At 38.1% G+C, this 21,444-nt stretch overlaps 2 protein-coding genes across 10 annotated transcripts; both read right to left on the bottom strand.

Moving 5' to 3' along the window:
• Window positions 1-1,764: 1,764 nt before the first annotated feature.
• Window positions 1,765-9,217, bottom strand: LOC131319963 (uncharacterized). 9 transcript variants are annotated; one of them, XM_058350458.1, is made up of 12 exons: window positions 8,749-9,216; window positions 7,721-7,755; window positions 6,740-6,864; window positions 6,562-6,656; window positions 6,192-6,397; window positions 5,912-6,100; window positions 5,635-5,835; window positions 4,908-5,061; window positions 3,594-3,657; window positions 3,375-3,440; window positions 3,165-3,288; window positions 2,454-2,478 (listed from the first exon to the last, which is right to left on the bottom strand). In XM_058350458.1, the coding sequence occupies exons 1-11, from the start codon at window positions 8,851-8,853 to the stop codon at window positions 3,212-3,214; spliced, it is 1,317 nt and encodes a 438-aa protein (XP_058206441.1). In that variant the 5' UTR covers window positions 8,854-9,216; the 3' UTR covers window positions 2,454-2,478; window positions 3,165-3,211. The 9 variants fall into 9 exon arrangements, with proteins under 9 accessions (XP_058206442.1, XP_058206441.1, XP_058206440.1 ...); XM_058350459.1 differs by lacking the exon at window positions 3,594-3,657 and having other exon boundaries at window positions 1,765-2,478; XM_058350457.1 differs by lacking the exon at window positions 2,454-2,478 and having other exon boundaries at window positions 2,690-3,288.
• A 1,260-nt stretch (window positions 9,218-10,477) lies between these two features.
• LOC131319962 (protein TORMOZ EMBRYO DEFECTIVE) lies at window positions 10,478-20,598 on the bottom strand. Its single transcript, XM_058350452.1, has 14 exons — window positions 20,162-20,598; window positions 18,382-18,564; window positions 17,604-17,753; window positions 16,793-17,001; window positions 16,363-16,645; window positions 14,368-14,502; window positions 13,888-14,006; window positions 13,394-13,550; window positions 13,029-13,275; window positions 12,856-12,932; window positions 11,836-11,955; window positions 11,513-11,643; window positions 11,268-11,442; window positions 10,478-11,073 (listed from the first exon to the last, which is right to left on the bottom strand). Exons 1-14 carry the CDS (start codon window positions 20,456-20,458, stop codon window positions 10,654-10,656), a joined length of 2,703 nt encoding a protein of 900 aa, XP_058206435.1. The 5' UTR covers window positions 20,459-20,598; the 3' UTR covers window positions 10,478-10,653.
• Window positions 20,599-21,444: the final 846 nt, after the last annotated feature.

Here is a 21,444-nt window from a genome sequence, read left to right as displayed (position 1 = left end):
CCCTTTTGTTAGGTCTCCATAGGAAAAATACACCGACGGTCGTCTTCGGCCACCGGACAGCCAATCCGAGCCGTCCAAAAATTAAAAAATTAAAAACCGAGTGGGCGTCCGCGGGAATCAATGGTATCCGATGTGCGTAGGTGCTCGATCCAAACACCCCAAGAATTTAAATGGGGTGTTTGGATTGAGTACCTACGCACGTAGGATGCCATTGATTCCCGCGTGAGCCCACTCGGTTTATTTTTAAAAAAAAATTTGGACGGCTCGAATCGGCCGTCCGGTGGCCGGAGACGACCGTCGGTGCATTTTTCCTACGGAGACCTAACAAAAGGGTGTTAAGTGTCAACTCTGGATAGTTAGAGGGTGCACAATGTCGAATTTTGTAGTCTGAGGGGGTTAAGTGAAAATGCCGGTTAGTTGAGGGGGGTTTAGTGTAATTTACTCTAAGAGTAATGAGTGGAGAAAAAAATAGGGTAACAATTACAAAGGGCGCTATTTACTCTCATAGCCCGTTAAAAATTTCCAATTATACTCGACAGTTAGTTACCGAAATTGAGATATATTTTCAGCATCCAATTACCGAAATATAATATTTTTTTCAACAGATGTTTACCGAAAATGCATGTTCGGCAATTGTTTACCGAAAGTTGAACATATTTTCGACATGTAGTTACCAAAATATAATCTTGTTTTCAACAGCAATTTACCGAAATGTTATTTATGATTTTCAACAATCATTTACCGAAATGTAGTGAGCTACGAGAGAAAATAAAGGGCTGCGAATAGCGGCACCCATTACAAATTCAAAACCAAAAAATAGTGTAACAATTACAAATCCAAAACCAAAATACCCAACCGAACGGGGAACGGGCTACACAGGATCTACTTTCCATTTCTCAAGAAAAAAGGAAAAAAGAAAGGAAAATTCTATGTACCCCGAAAGAGTACCCAGAAATGACCCCGAATTTAAAAATCGATGGTCTAGATTGGCTTTAAGTGAATCTGGACCATTGATTTTAAAATTCGGGGTCATTTCTGTGTATTCTTTCGGAGTACCTAGCACTCCTCAAAAAGAAAAGGAACTTACTTCCTTTTGAAACACCCAAGGGCCAAGAACAGTTAATAACTTTTCGCTAGGAACACCTCGCACCACTTGCCAATTTTAAACCAACAATTCAACTTCAGCCAGGAAGGAGAGACCAGATCAATACTTCACTTAGAACTTGGCCGACCAAATCTTATAATTATCGGCCTTAGGCATTGAAGACTACAGCAAGTTGACAGCACCATCTCCCAACACCACCACCAACACCAAATACAGCTTTACATGTTGGCCCCACCCATCACCATTCCCTATTCTCCCACCCGACTTGTTACATCCCAAAGGAGATAAGTATTATTATTGGCTCCTAAGCACCCTCACGTGATGTTCCAGAGCTTTCTTCACCACACATTAGTGTGAATTCCATCACCAAGTGTGTGACCCCCACACAAATGTGCGTTGAGAAGGCCCTTGACGCACTATATGGCGGTGCTCCAAGAGCACTGAATAATCAAGTACTCCCCAGAGTTGCAAAAGTTGGCTTGACATGTCCCCATTTCTCATAACCACCCCAAACATGACACAGGATTTTACTTCAGATGAGACCCACATCTCAGCTGAATCCGAGAATATGGTAGTTAACTTGGCCACACAAACTCACTCTTGCGAAGTTGAAAGGTGAAAAACTCAAGCTATCACAATTAATTAAGCAAAAGCTGCCATTTGTTTTTTGAGAAATGGAAGAATTCATTGATATGGAAAGGATAGTATAACACGACAAAAGCACAACAAAATAAGAATCCCGGTGTTAGAAACGCTGTGGCCAACAGATGGGCCTCTATTACAACAGAACGATCTACCATAGAGCCAGCAACCAAAACCGGGAAAACAAAAAAAAAAAAACAACTCCGGCCTGTGCTATCGCAGAAAGATATATAATACACTGGCGACAAGGGGAGGCCCATAAAGGCCTAAAGAACACAACACAGATAGGAGATAACCAAAAGAGCAACTTGATCAAACGATGAGGGGGAGAGAGAGCGTCGGCGATAACGCCGGGTCAAAGAAGACCCGAGGATCAGATCAAGATCAATGGAACCCACAGCTGCCAAATTTTAAGCTTGGTCTGCTATTCCGAAGAAAGATTTGTAAACAATATATCTGGTGCTGATCTATGTTCAACACATTACTTCTGGAACGGTTTTCTATCAGGTTTACCAATTTATAGATACGATATCAAACTTGACTCCACGGATTCTGGACATGAATATCAGAATTGGGAAATTCATGACTGGATTCGGAAGCTTTACCACAGAGAAGGTTCAAATTCCATTTGATTTCGAGTCCTCAATGAGAATTTTCATGTTCTATGATCATGGTTTGAACAATTCAAATTGTCGTTGATGTCCCTCTCAGCGGAGATTATCACTTAGTACCTATATCCATTTGTTTAACCAGATATGAGCATCAAATCAGAAAACAGATCCACGTTGACCACATATATGGTGTTTCATTAAGTTTTCCTTATTTGGATTTAAACATGCACCGGATATATAATCCCAATACTGTAGAATATACAACAGCGTGGGAGTGGATGGGTGGTGCCATTGTGGTGGTGTTATTTATCCAATCACTATAAATCCGATGGGATAAAATGACTCAATGAAATTATATATCCATTCACTACTAGTCCGGTCCACAAATAGACCCATAATTTACAACATGATACTGAGAATCCTCTTAAACTTGTCATTGACCTCGGGAGAACATATTACTTTGAGAATCTTCTGCTAAAAAAATCACTTAAATACCTATAATATACATCATGATACTCTGAGATCCTTTGAAAATAATCATTGAGGTCACTGCCATTAAAATTTCTAACTCAATACCTAATTTTTCACGTGATGGATATCAAGTAGCTAATCCTCCTAGATAATGGCACTTTAACCCAAATCCAGTAATTTCAAGTCTATTACTAGTATATGTCTATCTTTTTGAAGTGTTACTACAATGTGAATGTGTGAAAATCTATTGTATATGGGAAGTAATACAAGACGTGTGGAAGCACATACATGATATAAATTTTCAGAGCTATTGATTAATACCAAATAGGCATCACCTGTTGTACCACCTCCACAAGAAAAGCAAAGATGATTATCAGGGATTTCAAAATACGAATTCCTCTGGTAGTTCTTGAAATCTGCCGGATAAGAAGCTCTTGTACTTTGCTTGGAGATATCCACCTGCAAAAAGAAGTTAAGAAACTCCGTAAGTGATCTTTATGGTCCCCCCAAAAGGGGCAGGGGGTGCAAAAATTGATGAAACCAACCTTCGAGTTTGAATAGTGGAATATTTTCCGATAAGCATGATTGTACCAACTTAACGAGATCCTTATCTACAAAATCATGAAGCAAAATTGAGACGCAAACGTTAACTTATTTGAAGCAGATGTAAAACACACACCATAATACAGCTAGGTTTCAGCTTTCGTTTGAATTTTGTTGATGGTACAATGCATTGCGTGCAAACTTGCTAGTTTTCCCCTCACCAGTAATCTGCTTTTCTCCTTCACTAATATTAATTAGGAAGCATGAGATTTGGTGGCCTTTAATCTGCAAAACATAGCAAATCTCGCTGATAAGGAAACAATGAATTGGTTGAACTGTTACAGATATGGTGGAATTGGTAATGAGATGGGATGGGGATGGTAATGATAATGAGAAGGGATTAGTAATGAGAAGGTCAATCCTATGTGCATGTTTGTTTTGCATCGGATTAGAATAGAGGATTGCTATCTACATGTTTGTTTTATCACATTTATATAGGATAGGATTGGATTGAAAGTATGTATTTCCTTTTTTACCCTTACAAACAATGGGTTATAAAAAATGCCCAAGGGTTATAAAAATCTCCATAAAAATGTTATTAGACCCCATTTGTGGACTGAAGCATACGAACAAAACTAATTTTAACGTGGACTAGACCTAGTTTGCCCTAATAATCTGTTTGGATTATTTTTGTCTTTATTCAAAAAAATACACATTTAGTTGTTTTGTGTCACTTTTATGTGGATTATTGGTTTGTCTCAACGAGAGAAATCTAAAAAGTAAAAAATTACATTCAAAACTAAATTTTTTCGAATAAAGACAAAAGTAATCTAGAATAGACAATTTTTTGGATTATTTTTGTCTTTATTCAATTATTTTTTTCTTTTGAACATATTTTTTACTTTTTAGATTCTTCCCATCGAGACAAACCAATAATCCACAAAAAATTGATGCAAAACTAACAAACAATAATTTTTTCAAATAAAGACAAAAAAACTAATCCACAAGGATTATTAAGCCAAACTAGGCAACAACCAAACCATTTTTGAATTCCCCAGAAAAAAGGGTGCACGCGGTTTTGCAACTCTTCGTAGGGAAGCTTAAAAAAAAAACTTTTTTGAGCCGACCAAACTAAGATACAAAATACAATCAAATAAGCTAACATAATAAATAAATGAAAAACAACAACAGAAGAGTCCATGTTATAGGACATCTTCAAAACAAAAGGGTATTATCAGCATTTACAAAACCTAGCATGGGCATTGGAGTAATTTTGTGTGAGACACCTTGGGATAGGATTAGTAATACCTGGTCCAGGGTGGTATTACCAATCCCATAAAATGGGAGGATTGCTAGTCCCTTATTATTAGCACTCCTAACCTCTTTTGTGCAATCAAACAAAGGATTATTGGGCCCACAGCATTGCTAATCCCATCCCAAGTCCTAACACACTTATCAAACAGGCCCGAAGAAACCGCAAGGGGTTTTCAAACTTTTTTTCCTTTTCTGAAAAGTATGCAGGTGTAAGAATTTACCTTGGCCAGAAAAGCCTTTGCTAGATCCAATGGGTCAAAAGCTGAAGGACCTTTGTTGTATCCAGGCAGAAATTTCCCATTCTGATAGCCTGCCAGAAAGTGATAGGCTGCTTGACCAGGAGAGAGCTTTGATGCAAAAGGAATAGTTCCAGAACTGCGTCAACAGACAGAAATTGCATCTATTTTAACACGATAGAAGAGAGATAACATTAAATAAAGCAACTAAATACAGTTGGTTAGAGCAAAATAGAAAGAAAAAACAATTGCACCAAAAACCCAGCAAAAACTGCACAAGGTAAATTTCGATAATAGCATTGTAGCTATAAGTTAGCTGCCAAGGGAAAAAGGCCAATAACATGGCCAAGTTTGTAATGTGTTGGGTGTGGGAGGATTTGCATATGTTTCTTTTCCTATGTTTTGGTTGGCCAACGATGCCGTTTAAAACAATTCAAAGCCAATGCAGTAAAGGTGTCCTGTCCGGCTGCCCTCTAGGTTGTTCAAAACCAAACTTCATTAGATTACCCCTTAAGATGGCAACACAAGGGAGTCTCTTAAGGGCAGGGGGTTAATAGTCTAAAATTAAACAGTCATTAGCATAAATACGGTTACTAAAACCACTTGGTCAAAAAATCAGAATGTATGCTTCAAAGAAAAACTGGACCATGGAAGATCACGATTGGTGTATTTCATGGGTAAAAGAAGGCCAGATTATATGTAATCTTCCTACCTGTCAGAAGAGACAAACATTATTGCAGCTGGCAGTTTTGATGAAAACAATCCTTCAGAGTTTCCACTTTCAAATAAAGGTGAAGCACCTTCTGAAGAAAGAACAACTCCGATATCCCCTGAAACCAACTGATCTAAGCAGCTTTGAATGGTGTCCTCTGGAGCAAAGAAAAGAATCACAGAGTCGCCAGCAAAAAGAAGCCTGAAATTTACAACCACTTAATGCAAGCACATACTTATTATAATCATAACGAAGTTACAACAGAAGAGGGTTCTACCGAGCAGATAGAGGAAGGCCTCCCCGTGCACATATGATAGGCCCAGACAATGCAGCCAATGCTTCTTTCGTTCCCTTTGCATCAGTGAAGGCTTTTCCACACAAAATCAGTGATGAACGCTCAACATCAGCCGCAATAAATCCATTGTTTCCTTTAGCACCAAGACCAAGAATATCTGCAGCACTTGGACTGTAAAGTAAACACGAAACAACGAACTAGTAGGTGCAATATAACAAAGAGCTACAAGATAACAGAATAGGATTCTCCAGAATGGCTATACCTGATGGATGTAGCAACATAAATCGTAAGAGGGCAGGAATCATGGGAAACTGCACGAGTAGCGTTTCTCCGAAGAATACTGGAGAGTGACAAGACAGCAGAAGGATCATCACTTATGACACGTACATTAGCACAACATTTGGGAGATGTGCCAATAGCTCCATCATGAACAAAAATGTTGGAGATCGACGATATGTGAGTTGTGACCTGGTAACAAGATGCATGCAGTGAAAAAACATTTGGTTGGAAGTTGGAACAAGCCGTCATCGATTAACTACATAAACAGGTTAACCTTATTTCCAGTTTACTTCTTCATGTGGGGAAGGTAGAGAGAGAACGAGAGCATAAAAAACCCACAAGTTGAGACGTGCCTGCTTTAAGAGTTTACTAAAATGTGCCTTCGAAATTTCTGAAGATCCTCCGAGAACATTTCCTCTGATATGAACTGGAAGTCCAGATAATCTCTCTACACATGAACAAAAATGAAAAAGAGGAATCAGAGCAACAGAGAGAGAAACAAAGACAGAATAAGTCTGACAAAGCACCTACCCACAAAAGTTGCTCCTTTCTGTTGTAATTCAGAAGAGTTCAAGTTTCGAAATGCTTTATCCTTCACAATTACACCTCTTCCAGCTAGAGCCAAATTAAGACCATAAGAAATCCCAGGGCCTTCCCTGCATAATGCAAGGTATGAGGACTAAAAAATGACTATAGCTATGAAAATTTTATGCATTAAATCATCGCTTGTCCCAAAAAAAATTATAAGAAAAAGAGTCCAACAATTTATATGAAGCTATGCATCCCGCCCCATGAATTTAAGAGACAAACCAACTGACATAAACAAAATCCACAAAAAGAAAGAGAGTGCACCGCGACAAAGATAACATGGTGACAAGTAACCTAGGACATCTTGGAATGAGGGTATCCTTGAACACGGTGCATAAACCCAGAACAAGGTGCAGATAACAGGGGTGAAAGACAAAAACCAAGGCCTCCTGGGCTTTTGATGATTCTTATGTACACCATCCTCACAGAAGTAAGTGTTGTGGAAATGAATTTGCGACAAAAAAATAAAACTTGGACAATGGAATTATCAAGATTGGCAGCACAACATTGCAGGAAGGACTGTGTAAGTAAAACTTACAGCACGATCCTCCAAAATCATATTGGTAACATTATGCAACCATCAGATTTACTTATCCACATAACCCTGTAAACAAAATATTAGGAGAACTGAACTGCGTTAACCCACTAATAGCAACCATGACAACAACAAAAACAGCAGTAATAGCTAGGGCATCAGGCGACTACAGTAATATTACAGGTCTATGTAATTGAGTCCTGATTGTGCTTCACCTTCTAAATTGTTGCTTGCGATGATTAAAGATCAAAAGAGAACAAGATGCATCATCGTATCAAACACAGCAACACAAAAGCAGTAACAAATAAGAGCGAAACAACTCAAAAGAAATGATGAATACATATCACCAAAAAATTGCTCTAGCTTATAAGTCATCTGTGAAGGATCACCTAGGAATTTCATCAATGGGTGCTGAACCTGCATTCTGCAAAAACACAAGAAAAGAATCTTGTTACAACAAGCACTTCAAATCAAGCTTTTTGATAGGTTCAGAGAAGATACCAACCGTGAAATGTCAGTTGTACAGTCACAAGTTAATCCCTGCACTCCAGGATACTTTAAAATAACCAACACAGACTGAAACCTCATGTGTGACTTCAATCAACTATTTTTTCAAAGTTCACAGAAAACCTCGGAAGACAAAACCCCTACCCTAACATCTGATGGATACTAATGCATATGAGTATACAGTGGCGGAGTGAGGTAGGGGGGTTGGGTAGGTGCCACCACCACCCCAAGTTCAAACCATTTTTTTTTTGCACTAATGTAATTCAGTTAGGCACCTACCAATATTCGGGCGACTGTATATTTTATGCAATTGATGTAAATATTGTGTATTGAAAAATGAACAGATCATGACAATAATATCTCAATGGTTAAAAATTTGAAGACCACAAAAGAGTTGGACCAACTTTTATTCCTTTCAATAAAAAAACATAACCCAGAACAAAATCAATTTTAATTATATCAATATACATGTAACATTCCTTATACTTTATGGACAGCATGTAACAACAAAAATGGACTCTTAGTGCCCACCCACGGATCCAAATCCTGGCTCCGCCACAACGAGTATATGCATTTGTTTGTACACAACTATTTGTCTTCGATGCAACATAGAAACAATTCAGCCAGGGCATATGAATTCTGCGATTTTTCCCGAAAGAAATATTGCATTACAAGTTTAAGTTAGTTGCCGAGCTCGATATGGAGGTAGAGATAGGGTTGATGAGTGAAACGAAATATTTTCCACAAGCTGGTTACTTAGATCAAAGCTGTGAGTTAAACAGCGCTGTGATTCAGAGTATCAATCTGGTAATCAATCAACAGTAATTCAACCAAAACGAATCAAACACCTGTCTACATAGATATAACTGAACAGACGAGGAAAAAGTTTAAGAGCGAAAGAGAGACTGACGCGTTGAGAAGAGGAAGAGAGAGCCGCTGCAGCAGAGGAGGTGGGGGGAAATGGAGGACCAATTGAGCTGTTTATGAATCGCTTCAGTGGAAGGAGGTTTCTCATTGCTCATTGATGTCTCTCCCTCTCTCTCCCTCTCTCTCTCTCTCTCTCTCTCTCTCTCTCTCTCTCTCTCTCTCTCTCTCTCTCTCGGGAAAAGTAGGCTCCTCAGTGAACTCGTTGTGATGAAGCACTACAAGATTGTTTGTACTATGGATAGTTTAAAAAATCAAAAATTGAGAAAGTAAATTGATGAGAATAGAGATGGTTACATCATCATGCAGGTATCATGATCACCCCTCGCAGTGAGGGCACCAACCCATGCCGTGGTTGACGTTTCAGAGGATTGGCTCCGAGTATGGCGGCGGAAGGGACCGGAGACGGCTGAGGGGAGAGAGAGAGAGAGAGAGAGAGAGAGTGGGGTAGGGGAAGACGAAGATATGTAATGCGATTAGCCGTCGTACGGAGGAGAAAGAAAAACAAATAAGAGAAAACTTGGGGGCGCTTATCCTAGCCGCAACTTTTTAATCATGGACGCAAACTATTGTAACATGGACGCAAACTAATGTCTTTTGGCCGCAAACTTTTTCGAAGTCGTGTTTGCGGTATACTCTTTAATTGTTGGGCAGAAACAATGTAAGCCTGGCCGCAAACATTAAAAGCGTTACCTTTTTCAAATTTTCATTAACTTGACGGCAATCTTTTTCAAATTTTCTTTTGCAAATATTTTTTTTTTTTGAGAACTTTGGACAAAAAGAATCAGAAAAATAAAAATATATGATTAAAGCTAAATTTTTTAATAAAAACAAAAATAATCCGAAACAGACACTTTGGATTTTCTTTAGTAAACTTTTTGAAGGTTTTGGATAAAAGAAATTTACATTATAAGTTCCTTGTTTCGAGATCAACCAATAATCTATCAAAACTAATAAAGGTAAAAAAAAAATTTGAATAAAAACAAAAAAAAAATTCAAAAAGATTATTTATGCCAAACCACTAGTTATTGACAAACTTACCCTCGTACAAAAATGATAGAAATGGCACACCCACACTGGAATGCACCTTGAAAATGTACCTAGAAGCAAAAAAAAAATCTACGAATGTAATCTTCTTTTGTTTTTATGGATCATTTTGCATCCCCTCGGGCTAAATTGACTAAGCTAGCCATCGAAAAGCTAATGGAAACCAAAGTCGAAAGAGAAAAATAAGCTAATAGACGAGTGGAAGATAAAAAAAAAATGTACCAAACTAATATATTTCAAATGAAGACAAATAAAAAATTATGTCTGTTTAGGATTTTTTTTTATCTTTGGTGAAAATTTCCAAAATTTTGATCATGGATATTCAGTAGGGTGAATATTCACACTGTGGCAAAAAATAACGTTATACAAATATTAACTAATATGTTCTAAAAAAAAATTATACTTAATAGTATGATTTTACAACACAATTATCTTGAAAGCTAAAAACTGAGGTTCAGATCATCAAAGTGAACCCGGAAAGGAACCGAAGATGGTGCTGTGCAGCACTGTGCTTAGTTGTGCACATCCGAACCATCCGTTCGGCAATCCAACGGTCCAAATCCCCCTCGTCCGAATCGCGGAAAGGGTCCACAAATAAACTGAACTCAAGCCTCCATTTTCTTTGGAAATTTGGAAAAATAGAGAGGATCACATTCCTTGATAGTATCTGATTTAAAGAATGGATATTTCCTTCTTAATATCCCGACTTGAGATAGAGTATTTGGAATAACTTTAATAATTGAACACAATATTTTCTACATAAACAATCAAACTGTAGGACAAGAAGCCTCACTATTGGGGTCAAAATTGGACAAATACATGGTTTTGTACATCATCTCATCTGTCAGGCCTCGGATGAAATGGCTGAAACTTTTGCCTGAGCCGCCCCCTTCACTTTCTTATACGCAACGTCTCTTGATTTGTTAGACTTCCGTTTCTTTGAAGAGGACCTCTCATTTACCTCATCGATGGTCTGCTTTTGTTCATTATCAACATCAGGTTCATTTACCTCATCGATGGTGTGCTTTTGTTCCTTATCAACATCAGGTTCGGCCCACAACGGCTCCTGAACTGCACCTGTAGTATCCGCTTGCATTTCAGGCACCTCTTTCAACTCTCGTTCTTCGATTTCAGGCTCGATGACAGACATCCCCATCAGAGTGTAATCCAACAGAAATGTGCTTCTCTCCAGCCGGTCTATCCGACTGAAATGCCTCTGACAATAGGGGATAAGACCTTCAAGGAGTTCTCCGACGCCTCTGATCTGAAACACATTTCCCAAAACAGGTATCAACAAGAACATTTTAAAAAAGATGGACTGATCCTAATCTAACCGAATTAAAGCAACTTCTAAACATTCATAAAACAATTAACATTATCTACTCTATCTAGACTTGAAGTACTGTAACTTTTTTAACATATAAAAGCTAGAGCCAGAATGGAGAAAAAGGATAAAACCTCAAGAATCTCTGTTGGTGGAAGGATATTGAAAACTCGAAAAAGCACGAACTGTGCAATATGACAAAGCTTTGGCTTTGTATTCCATTCTCGAACATATTCAAGAAGTAGACGAAATTCTTCCTTGCCAAGCTCATGAAGCGCTTCATCTACCTGAACTTCAGCCTCTCTCTTCCTGCAGGGAACTCATATCAAATAAATGGAACTGGATATAGACCAGAAGAAACAAAAAGATGATCACTAACCGGCATAGTTCCGCAAATAACTCAAAAAGTTTGTGAGGTCTGCGAAGCTCGAAGGCAAGTTGGATTGCTTTAGCGTAGTCAGCATCTGATACAGCATTTTCTAGTTCTTGACCTCTTAAAACCCCTTCCTCCTGCATGACCAACAAATTGATGTGGTTCTCCATTTGAACTAGTAACAAAGAAACAAAACCTATACAAAATGTTGACCATGGCCCTAAACATATTTTCAAATGATGGGTAAAACTACTACACAATAAATTCTCGTCATCAAGCATTTCAGAAAGCATTGATTTGGTACTGGAGGAACAAGTGAGATGCCTCACTTCTTTCAGGAAAGCTTCCTCTTTATCAGCAGCAGTAGAGTCGTGCCACAAATTGATTACTGCATCACTGCCACCAGTTGCAAGAATTTCTGTCTTCTTCCCAACAGCCAAGGCCCAAACCTGCAGACTACAGAGTGAGCAAAAGAAGATGACCTAAACGCAACCAAATAAACAAGAGTAGACACAATCGCTGCAATCCTTTACAAAAAATAATGCTTTCAAGAAAACTCAAGTACTACAACAGCATAACATTGATTTGCAAACTGGTAAGTTAATGCAATAACTTTAAAATCAAACTGGGGAAACAAGGATGGGATCAAAACTTAAGGCAGGTAAAGCAGTTTGATGTTCGAGAAACGACATACAAATAAATCTCTCAAGGGCGTGGTGCACACGATGAATTGGTGGAGACATAGTTCAATATTTATTTACTCATGGAACAAATCATGCATCAAGTCAAGAGTTAGACCAGTTGTCTACCTGCCAATTTTAGAAATCACCAAATACTTCAGATTTATTCACCTTTTTTTTTCTTCATGTAGTTGAGAAGTAATACTCCCTCCGTCCCATAATATTTGTCTGGTCCGCAAAACAAGGACGTAAAAATAATACAATTTTTGCAAGAAAAATTAAAAGTTTTTGTAACAATTTACTAGATATCGATGAGTACTTTTAATTTATGAAAAAAAATTGAATTTTTTCTTGAGAGAAATGTATTATTTTTGAGTCCCTGTTTTGCGGACCGGACAAACAATTTGGGACGGAGGGAGTATCACTATACAACTATGGTTACTGTTGACATAATCCAAACCCATAGTACAGTGCCACTAAACAAAACAATGAAATGCAGATACCAGATGATTACCCATGCTGATTAAGCATTGCTCCAAGTCAATTTAACTTTCACAATTAACAGGGACACAAACATAAGGAAGACTCAAAGGTCAAAAATAAGAAAATAAGAACATGATATATCATTGACAGAGTAGTGCTTATAAAAATAAGAAGCTAGTTTATAACCTTGTCCTCATGTTGATCATAAGTTGCAATACATTCATTGGTTTTAACTGTCCACAGCTTCACCAAACCATCAGCACCTAAGAATGAAATGTCAATTTTTTCTGGGAATAATAGATCATGAAAAATTAAGAGAGAAAATAATAGCTCTAATGGATCAGGTAAAAGCACATTACCACATGAAACAAACTGAGTCCCACGTGTAAGAAACGATGCTCTATATACACTTGATGTGTGCCCTTCAAATGTTTTTAAACATGAACCATCAGATATAGCCCATATCTTTATCGTTTTATCTCCCGACGCTGTTATAACACATTGATCAACTGGAGAAAATTCTACTGACCAAATCCCTCTTTTGTGACCTCTTAAAACGACGACAGACACAAGTTCTGGAAGCCTCCATACACAAGCAGTTCGGTCCTGATCATTGAGAGAGAGAGAGAGAGAGAGAGAGAGAGAGAGAGAGAGCAACTTTGAGACAGAGGCCTGAAGAAACTTATACCTTTCTTATATAAGTGTTGCCTCATGATGTACTAACCTGGGAACCACTGCAAACAAAACTATCATTTGGTGCAATTGCCAGAGAATTTATATCTTTATCATGTGCTGCTACAACTGCTTTTGCTTTCAAATTGGTAGACTGTTCCATGTCATCTGACAGACTATCCAAACTCCAGACCTTCAGCGTCCGATCACTAAAACAAGGATAAAAGGACTTATACTCACGGAAATCAAAATTAATGTTTCTTGAGTTACAACTGAAGGGAGGAGAAAGACTATATTCTCACATCCCAGCACTATGTAAAGAATTGTTTACACATCTCAGCTGAGCGGAGCCCACAAGAACTAGTTACTGATCCACAGCAAAATCTATAAGCTGCTAAACATCAGGTCAACATTATTCGGCAGTTTTGAAAACTGGATGAACTTTTTTTAGGACAAACTGTAGCTCTGTTTGCCCATATCACAACCACGCAGTCGGATGCACACACTGAGCGTGAACCTTTTGTGGACTTCGACATAATCACTCACCTACTGCCACTAACAATGAAGTTCCGCCGTTTCTTCGAGAAAGCAACAGCTCCAACAGCTTCCATATGACCTAAACCAACTCCAATGCAACGGGTACTTTCAGCTTCCCACAACCTAATCTATGAACAAAATGGAATTAGAGAAGCAAACAAGAACCCCAAATATGCTGAACAACAGAGAAGTTGGAGAAGATATGCCCCAAAGGAAACTATCTTATGACCCAAGAAGACAGAAACTATAGTAAACTAACAGTCTAATATCAGTTTATAGTCTTGTGATGAAATGAATATTGCAATTCAGTGACTTAACTCCTTTAACTAGTTTTTGGGAAGCAAAACTTGAATCAAAACTCTCGTGAGGGGGTGGAAGCAATCAAAATGCTGCTGAAATTATCGTAAATTTACAAGTACGATGCAAACACTAACCCAAAATGAAAAAAGAAGAAATCCACCCACATCAGAAGCAGTGTAGGAAACTTACACTGTTGTCCTTGCTTCCTGTGACAATAAGGGTTCTTCCAGAACTTGATACACAGGTATCGAGGCAAAGAACAATGTCAGTATGACCTGCCAGTACATAGGAACATGACATGGATGCTAGATCATATACTCGAACCTGCATGAGACTTATTGAAGTTAGAAATAAGGAATGAACTTCGAAACAAAACACACATTTCTCACAGATGAAAAGGCACTATTACATGTAATGCATGAAAATATAATCTCCGTGACTTCACAATTGCTACTATGAACATCTTATACATAGAGAGGATCACCCTACATGTTCAAGCTACAAATTTATGTTATTCATTCTCTTTTGTACTTACTATGAATTAGGGATGGCAAACGGGCGGGTTTGGGTCAAATTGGGTAAGTTGTTAGTGGGTTGGGTCTTTAATGGGTCATTGACCCATTTAGACCCATTAACTATGAGTCTAATTACCCATACCCAACCCGACCCATTTATTTTAAAGCAAACCCGCCCCGCCCATTAACCCAATTACGTATATACTAAAAATTATGATCAAAAAATTAGAAAAGTAAAAAAAAATTATGATCGAAACTCATAAATTTTTTCAAAAAGACGAGAATAAGTAATTTTTTTTGTCTTATTGATTTTTTTGTCTTTATTCAAAAAATTATAAGTTTCGATCAAATTTTTTTACTTTTCCGATTCCTCTCATCAAAACAAATTAATAAGCCACAAAAATATGACAAAAAACAAAAAAAATGCAAAAAAAATTTGAATAAGGACAAAAAAATAAGTCAATTTTTTAATCCAAACCCTTTGCGACTACCATGAGAGAAATTTATTCATGGCGGAGCACAATTTCACGGGTCCATTCGCACAATTAATGGATGAGATGTGTTTTCAATTTTGACTGGTCAAAATAATTGTTACCGGTTACAATTGATTTTTAATTCGGACCATTCAAAATATTTTTGAACGCGTGTGATTTAGGACAAAACAATTGAATAAAAAAGAGAGAAGGCCATGCTCCTGGGGGCGGGGGGAGAGAGAGAGAGAGAGAGGGAAAAGAGCCTGGGGGTTTGTGGGGGGGGGGGGGGGTCGAGAGGGAGAGAGAGAGAGAGACAGAGGGGGAAAAGAGACCAATTGATGGGTCTGGGTTTGGAAAAGAGACCAATTAAGAGATGAAATTTGGTGGGTTACTTTCATTGCCCATTGGGTCATTTAAGTTGACCCAATTGATGCCCAATTATGACCCAACTAATAATGGGTTAGCTGGGTTTGAACCCATTCTTACCCAACTAATAAATGGGTTGGGTTGGGTCTATTTTCTAATTGATGGGTCTGGGTTTGTTAATGGGTCTGGGTTAAATTTGCCACCCCTACTATGAATACTTAAAATAGGTCATAATATATTAGAGGTTATCATAGTTGGTTCCCATAGGTAGTGCTTCTCCTTGTTTCTGCTTAGTGGTTCTAACACAGCAGGAACTACACTACATAATCAACCTTCAACTCGAAACTGGAATATGATAATGAAGCACACCATCTCAGTAAACATCTCATGTGACACTTGGTGCTTAGTTGAAGTATAACAAGGTACCACCAAAAGGTCTTGTGTTCATCTCAATCTAGAAAAACATGTGAACAACTGGGGTCCCACGGTTGAAAGAAGCAAAAAAGCCACATGGGTGACACAAGGTTGCTGTGATGTCCCACTGAAACTGGGGTATGTCTACCTTTACGAAAGGAAGCAACAATTGCAGATGCATCGGAAGACAACCAAAGACTGAATTCGTGTGTATAAAAACATTATCCCATCAACTTCCATGAGTTGCTTTCATATCTGTATTTGAAAAAAATCATGATTAATCTCTTTTCTTTCAAGGTAAAGGTTCAGGATCAACCATCCCTCATGCAGCTCAGATATAAAAAGAAAAAACAGTCTTGACATAGTACAACGACAATGAAAGCTTTAACAGCACAAGGAAATGTTGAACAACTTGCCTGTTCAACACTTGTAGCAACAGCAAGAAATTGTTCTTCTTCACCCAGAAATTTCATATCCACAATCTCCTCATTGTATCCAACAAGCCTTTTGCTTATGGTTGTGTTCAAACAACCTTCACCATCAGCAAGGGAATAGAAAAGAAATTGCTGGTCAGCTGTCACACACAGCAGTCCTTGATCTAAGGGCAACAGAACTGCAGCAGTGAAGCCTCTTTTCAAGTCTTCGTCATCAGATTTGACAGTGACATCGGAAGCCTTCTGCTCGAAAATGCAAACCGCACTGTTGCATAATGAAAACAAGCACAATAATCAACAAAAAATGACATTCTGAATAGAACTGAACAGCTGCAAGAATAGGGATCCAAAAACCAACTAAAGAGATATTTCCAACTAGTTTCTAATAAATAATCATGTTGTAGCAATATACCCTTCCGAGTTCCATAGCCGTACAATCCCACGTTCACCAACTGTGAAAAAATAGATCACTGATGAACTACTTTTCTTCCTATGCTGATGTTTGTCCAGACAAGAAGCAAGAAAAGATGAGGAAGGGATTGCGCACACAGCTTCAAGACCCTCGTAGGTTGGTACAGTGACTTTGCATTTATAGTCATGAAGATCCCACAAGTTCACAACCTGAAATCAGAAAACACATCATCAGGCGTCTGACAACTAAGCCATAGTAATAGGGAAAAGAAAACAAGTGAATAAGGCGAAACTGTAACGAAAGTGTGCCTAAGAAATGACAACAAAAAATGCCAAAGCATAAGATAAATAGGCTCAGCAAAAGAATTTGAATTCCGGAATTTTCAGAAGTCAAACATAACCAAAAACGCATATCCTACAATATGGCAACATCTAATCTTTGATTGCTTGATCACTGTGAAGAAGGTTACAAAATATACCAATAAAAGGATAATCAAATTGCTACAGCCTCCAGCATAAATTTATCAACAAAGAAAGTGTACTAGAATTCTGAACACGCTATCTCTTATTCTAACATGCATTTCTTCATCTCTTCCTCTTTGATCCCCCATAGAACATAATTCCGTTTATTTACACATTTAATCTCATTTTGTGCCTTTCTAATCATTCCCCAAAAACTTGTGACTTTCAGAGTTCCCTTTGACCTAGGAGGCTGAAACGTATAATCATAAATCCAAACCATAGACACCCATATAAGCAGAAATCATCTGCAAAATGTAACTGGAAGCAAGATTTAAAATTGTGGGCCATGCCTTATCTCTCCCAGCACTAAGCAAGGTCCATCCATCTTCAGATACGGCCATGGAAGTCACCGTTGAGAAATGTTTATCTAGTGTGGCAATGCATTTCTTGGTTGCAAGATTCCAGACTCTAACAGTCGCATCATCACCTCCAGAAAAAAGCTACAAACAAAATGTCAAATCATCAACCAAACCTAACCAACAGAATAAGTAATGATAGATGGAAACAAAAACATTCGGAAAGGAATTGAGTCAACGATAAGAGAATATTTGCAATTTTACTGAACAAAGCTACATAAAGGGACATTAAGTGATGCAAGTAACAAATAACGGCAACAAGTAACCGTCTGTACAAAGAAGTTCCTCACATGTCTACCAAATAAAAGCAACATTAGTCGATATGATCATGGAAAATTGAAGCAAGAACAAAATGAGAGTTCACGACATGATTTTGCCTTAAACAAAATTACAGAAATTCCAAGGCCAGATTCTAATCGCTTTGGAAAAATTTCATGTCCAACTAAACTTTGATGATGAAACAACATTCATTTCCTTATTTTAACTTCCTGGTCATTAGCTTATAAAAAATGCTCCCTAGATTTTGACCATACGGTTTTCTTCATATCTAAACAACATAGACATCACAGACGACAAAAATCAGAGATCTCACTACATGGATATGCCAATGTGCAATACACGAAACACAGAAATCACAATTCCTGAGTTACACAATCCATAAAAAACAGTATAACAACTGCCAAACGGACTGACAAGTTCTTCCAAGACTTACAATCAGTCGACTCGGGTCAGGATGAAACATGATACTTGTCACAACCCCTTTGTGACCTTTAAAGAAATGTGTGCAGAATCCGCCATCAACATCCCATACAAGTACTTTTCTATCAGCCCCTGCAGTTGCTAGCAATCCGCCTGATGCATCACAAGCCATGCCCATCACGGGACCTTCGTGTCCCTACACAACCCCACATACAAAAAATTTCTTCACTCAACGAATTTCATCGGATAATGAACCAAAACGAGCCTCATTTGTTTCCACAGTAAGAAATTTTTATTACAGCTGAACTTATGATAAAAACAGAAAATTGAAGAGCTGAAGTAAAAAATATGTCCATAGTGGGTGTTCCTTACAAGCTGCTGCTAACCTTATGGTAAACACTAAGAGCATGTCCAATGGGATTCTAAAATGGCTATAGCCATTTGCCCCTTTTAACACCAAAAAGTAGTTAAGTAGTTTGTAGTAAAATAGGACCCTCTCCTCTCCAATGGTGAATTCTAAAATTGAACCAAAGAATCTTAACTATAAACTTACTTTCCCAAATGGTGAGAAAACAGTGTTGGCAACACTGAATAATATTTCTCCTCTGTCTTCTCTCGTTGTCACTCTGTATCTCGGAAAAAAACCTCACCTCCTCCTCTCCCTTTCTCTCGACCTCAGATCTGACTCTACCTACTCTCTCAAACGCTCCAAAATCCGGCCACTTTTCTCTCAAATTCAGTCGTTTCCCTCTCAAATTCGTCCATTTTCCGGCTTCAGGCATCTTTCCAGCAAAAATTTTGCATGTTCAGGCGTTTTGGTATATTCCAGCCATTTTCTGGTACAAAGCAATTGGTTTGCTGAGGTGTCAAGTATAGCTATTGTCATTTGGGAATGGAAATATACATCTTCATATAGGACTTTGCCATTTTCCATCCCCCCCATTGGAGCATAGAGTTCTATAATGGGGGATGGAAAATGGCTACAGCACCCCCCATTAGACATGCTCGAATAAGTGAAAACCGGAAATCATAAAGCATCGAAATTGAGCTTCTAAGACTCAGCTTTTTGACTTGTTTAGTACTCTTAAGCTAAAAGCAGAATTTGTGCCAGTCCCGAAGGATAAAAAGGCACAAGTTGCACCAATTCAAGCAGCATCAAGCACCCCTATATTTGCAGTGGACCTTATTTTTGAAACTATATCTTCTAAAAGAATCAGGTTTTCATGGTTTTAAAGATAATTCTGGCCCGTAAGCCAAACTTACAAGCTGAATCTTCCAAGACAGAAATGGTCACAATGGCAGCACTTAAGCTGCAGCAAGACTATTGAATAAATCTGTATAGATAAATAAGAGCATCTCCAGCCCTTACCCCTATTCTTTTCTTTTTTTATAACTCAAAACTCAAATTTCGAGTAAAACCCCCTCAAAATCCATTCCACTCATTGACTCAAACCTATACCAATTTGAAGTTTACTCAAATTCTGCAAGGCTATTTTGTCCCACAAATTTTACAATCATGCCATACAATGAATCTTTTACTCAAATTTGTGCTTATATTTGGGTTTGCCCATCGAGTGTACCATCCCAAATGAAGCTTTTACTCAAATTTGAGTACAAGTATGAGTTAAGGGCCGGAGATGCTTAACCATATAAATACAAAACACCGTCAGATAGGAACGGAAGCATATACAGACGGGAATATAATATAGCCGACCCGAATTGATTGAGACTTAAAAGGCTCGGTTTGGTTTAGACCGGAATATAGCAAAGGAATTGTTTCAATTTCAGAATACCTTCCAAGACCGCAAACATTTGAGGGAGGAGACATCCCAAACCCTAATTTGCCGACTGTGGCCCGAAGAGAAGAGAAACTTATCGTCGGGGCTGAGAGCGAGAGCTGTGACAGGCTCCGAATCGCCTTCGATGGTCGATTTAATCGAAGCGTTCGAGGAATCGACGATCTTGATCGTTTCATTGCAGGCACAGACGAGGAAAGATCCGTCCGATGAGACGGCGAAGGGCCCGCCGGTGTAGAACTGTTGCAGAGATTGAACGCTGCGGTAGTTCTTCTTCAAAGTCACAGATGCCATGTTTGACACTACTCTTTCTCTCTCTCTCTCTCTCTCTCTAAATAAGAAGCTAACGTAGTGGAGCTCAGGAGCTGCTAGTGTACAGTGAAGTTCAAAGAAGAAGAACACGATTAGGGTTTAGGGTTTCTATTTTTTTGATAACGGGGTTTAGGGCTTTTATTTTCTAGAAGAATAAACAAATTAGACACTATTCACACATAGAATCCCAAAGTTTTAAAATTATTGCATTTGTAACCCTAAACTTTTGAATTGTTGATCTTCAACATCAAGTCAACTTGAACACCACACTTAGTATGGTTGATTCATAACTCTCCCTCGTAAGAGAGAGGTCCTGAGTTCGAGCCCCCATGGAAGAAGTGCTCGACTCCCGTTGCTATAACTAAGAACTAACATCCTATCATTTGGCAAAAAAAAAAAAATTCAAGTCGACTTCTCCCTCTCTCTTTCGTCTCATGTTTTACAAATTGGGATAGGTGTAACGCCCCTGCTTTAAGTCGTCTCTCAATCAATCTCTGTTTAACTTAGATATAAGTCACTTTTAAAAGAGCTTGTGAGATAAAAAAAATTAATCAATGAAAAAAAAATTTGACAATAAATATTGTTCACTAATCAACTGATAAGTTGCAAACTTTTTTATTTTTATTTTTTATAGACAATAGAAGTTTTATTAAGAACACTTACAAAGGGAACATCATTAAGTGGAGGAGAGGGGGGAGAAAATCCAACCAGGGGTTGGATAAATAAAAAGAAAAAAGTTAGTAAACTTCCTTGCTACAAAAGACTTTTCTACAAGATGAGTGAAAAATAGTCAAAAAAGTTACCTTGTTGGCTATTCAAGTTTAGCCTTGAATTGAGCGGTTATGGCTACTTTTGTCGCCTGTCGGATCCGTCTTCTGCAGAGAAGGGTGTGCAGTTTAATTTGAATCGTTTATATTGACAATTGATAGTTTAGATATGTTGAATACTCTTACCGGTAAATGTATATT

Source organism: Rhododendron vialii, chromosome 3a (genome assembly GCF_030253575.1).
Source record: "Rhododendron vialii isolate Sample 1 chromosome 3a, ASM3025357v1".
NCBI lineage: Eukaryota > Viridiplantae > Streptophyta > Magnoliopsida > Ericales > Ericaceae > Rhododendron > Rhododendron vialii.
This window is presented reverse-complemented; position numbering and strand designations above follow the sequence as displayed.

What these genes read in the sequence shown, in the direction of transcription:
- LOC131319963 (XM_058350453.1), bottom strand. Translation starts at nt 8,853, where the DNA reads ATGAGAAACCTCCTTCCACTGAAGCGATTCATAAACAGCTCAATTGGT. An exon ending in GAAAGGAGCAACTTTTGTGG is followed by an intron (nt 6,657 to 6,739) that starts GTAGGTGCTTTG and finishes GTTCATGTGTAG; the next exon opens with AGAGATTATCTGGACTTCCA. An exon ending in TATGTTGCTACATCCATCAG is followed by an intron (nt 6,101 to 6,191) that starts GTATAGCCATTC and finishes TTTACTTTACAG; the next exon opens with TCCAAGTGCTGCAGATATTC.
- LOC131319962 (XM_058350452.1), bottom strand. Translation starts at nt 20,458, where the DNA reads ATGGCATCTGTGACTTTGAAGAAGAACTACCGCAGCGTTCAATCTCTG. An exon ending in CTGACCCGAGTCGACTGATT is followed by an intron (nt 17,754 to 18,381) that starts GTAAGTCTTGGA and finishes TTTTGTTTGTAG; the next exon opens with CTTTTTTCTGGAGGTGATGA. An exon ending in CAGGAAGCAAGGACAACAGT is followed by an intron (nt 14,007 to 14,367) that starts GTAAGTTTCCTA and finishes TTTTGTTCATAG; the next exon opens with ATTAGGTTGTGGGAAGCTGA.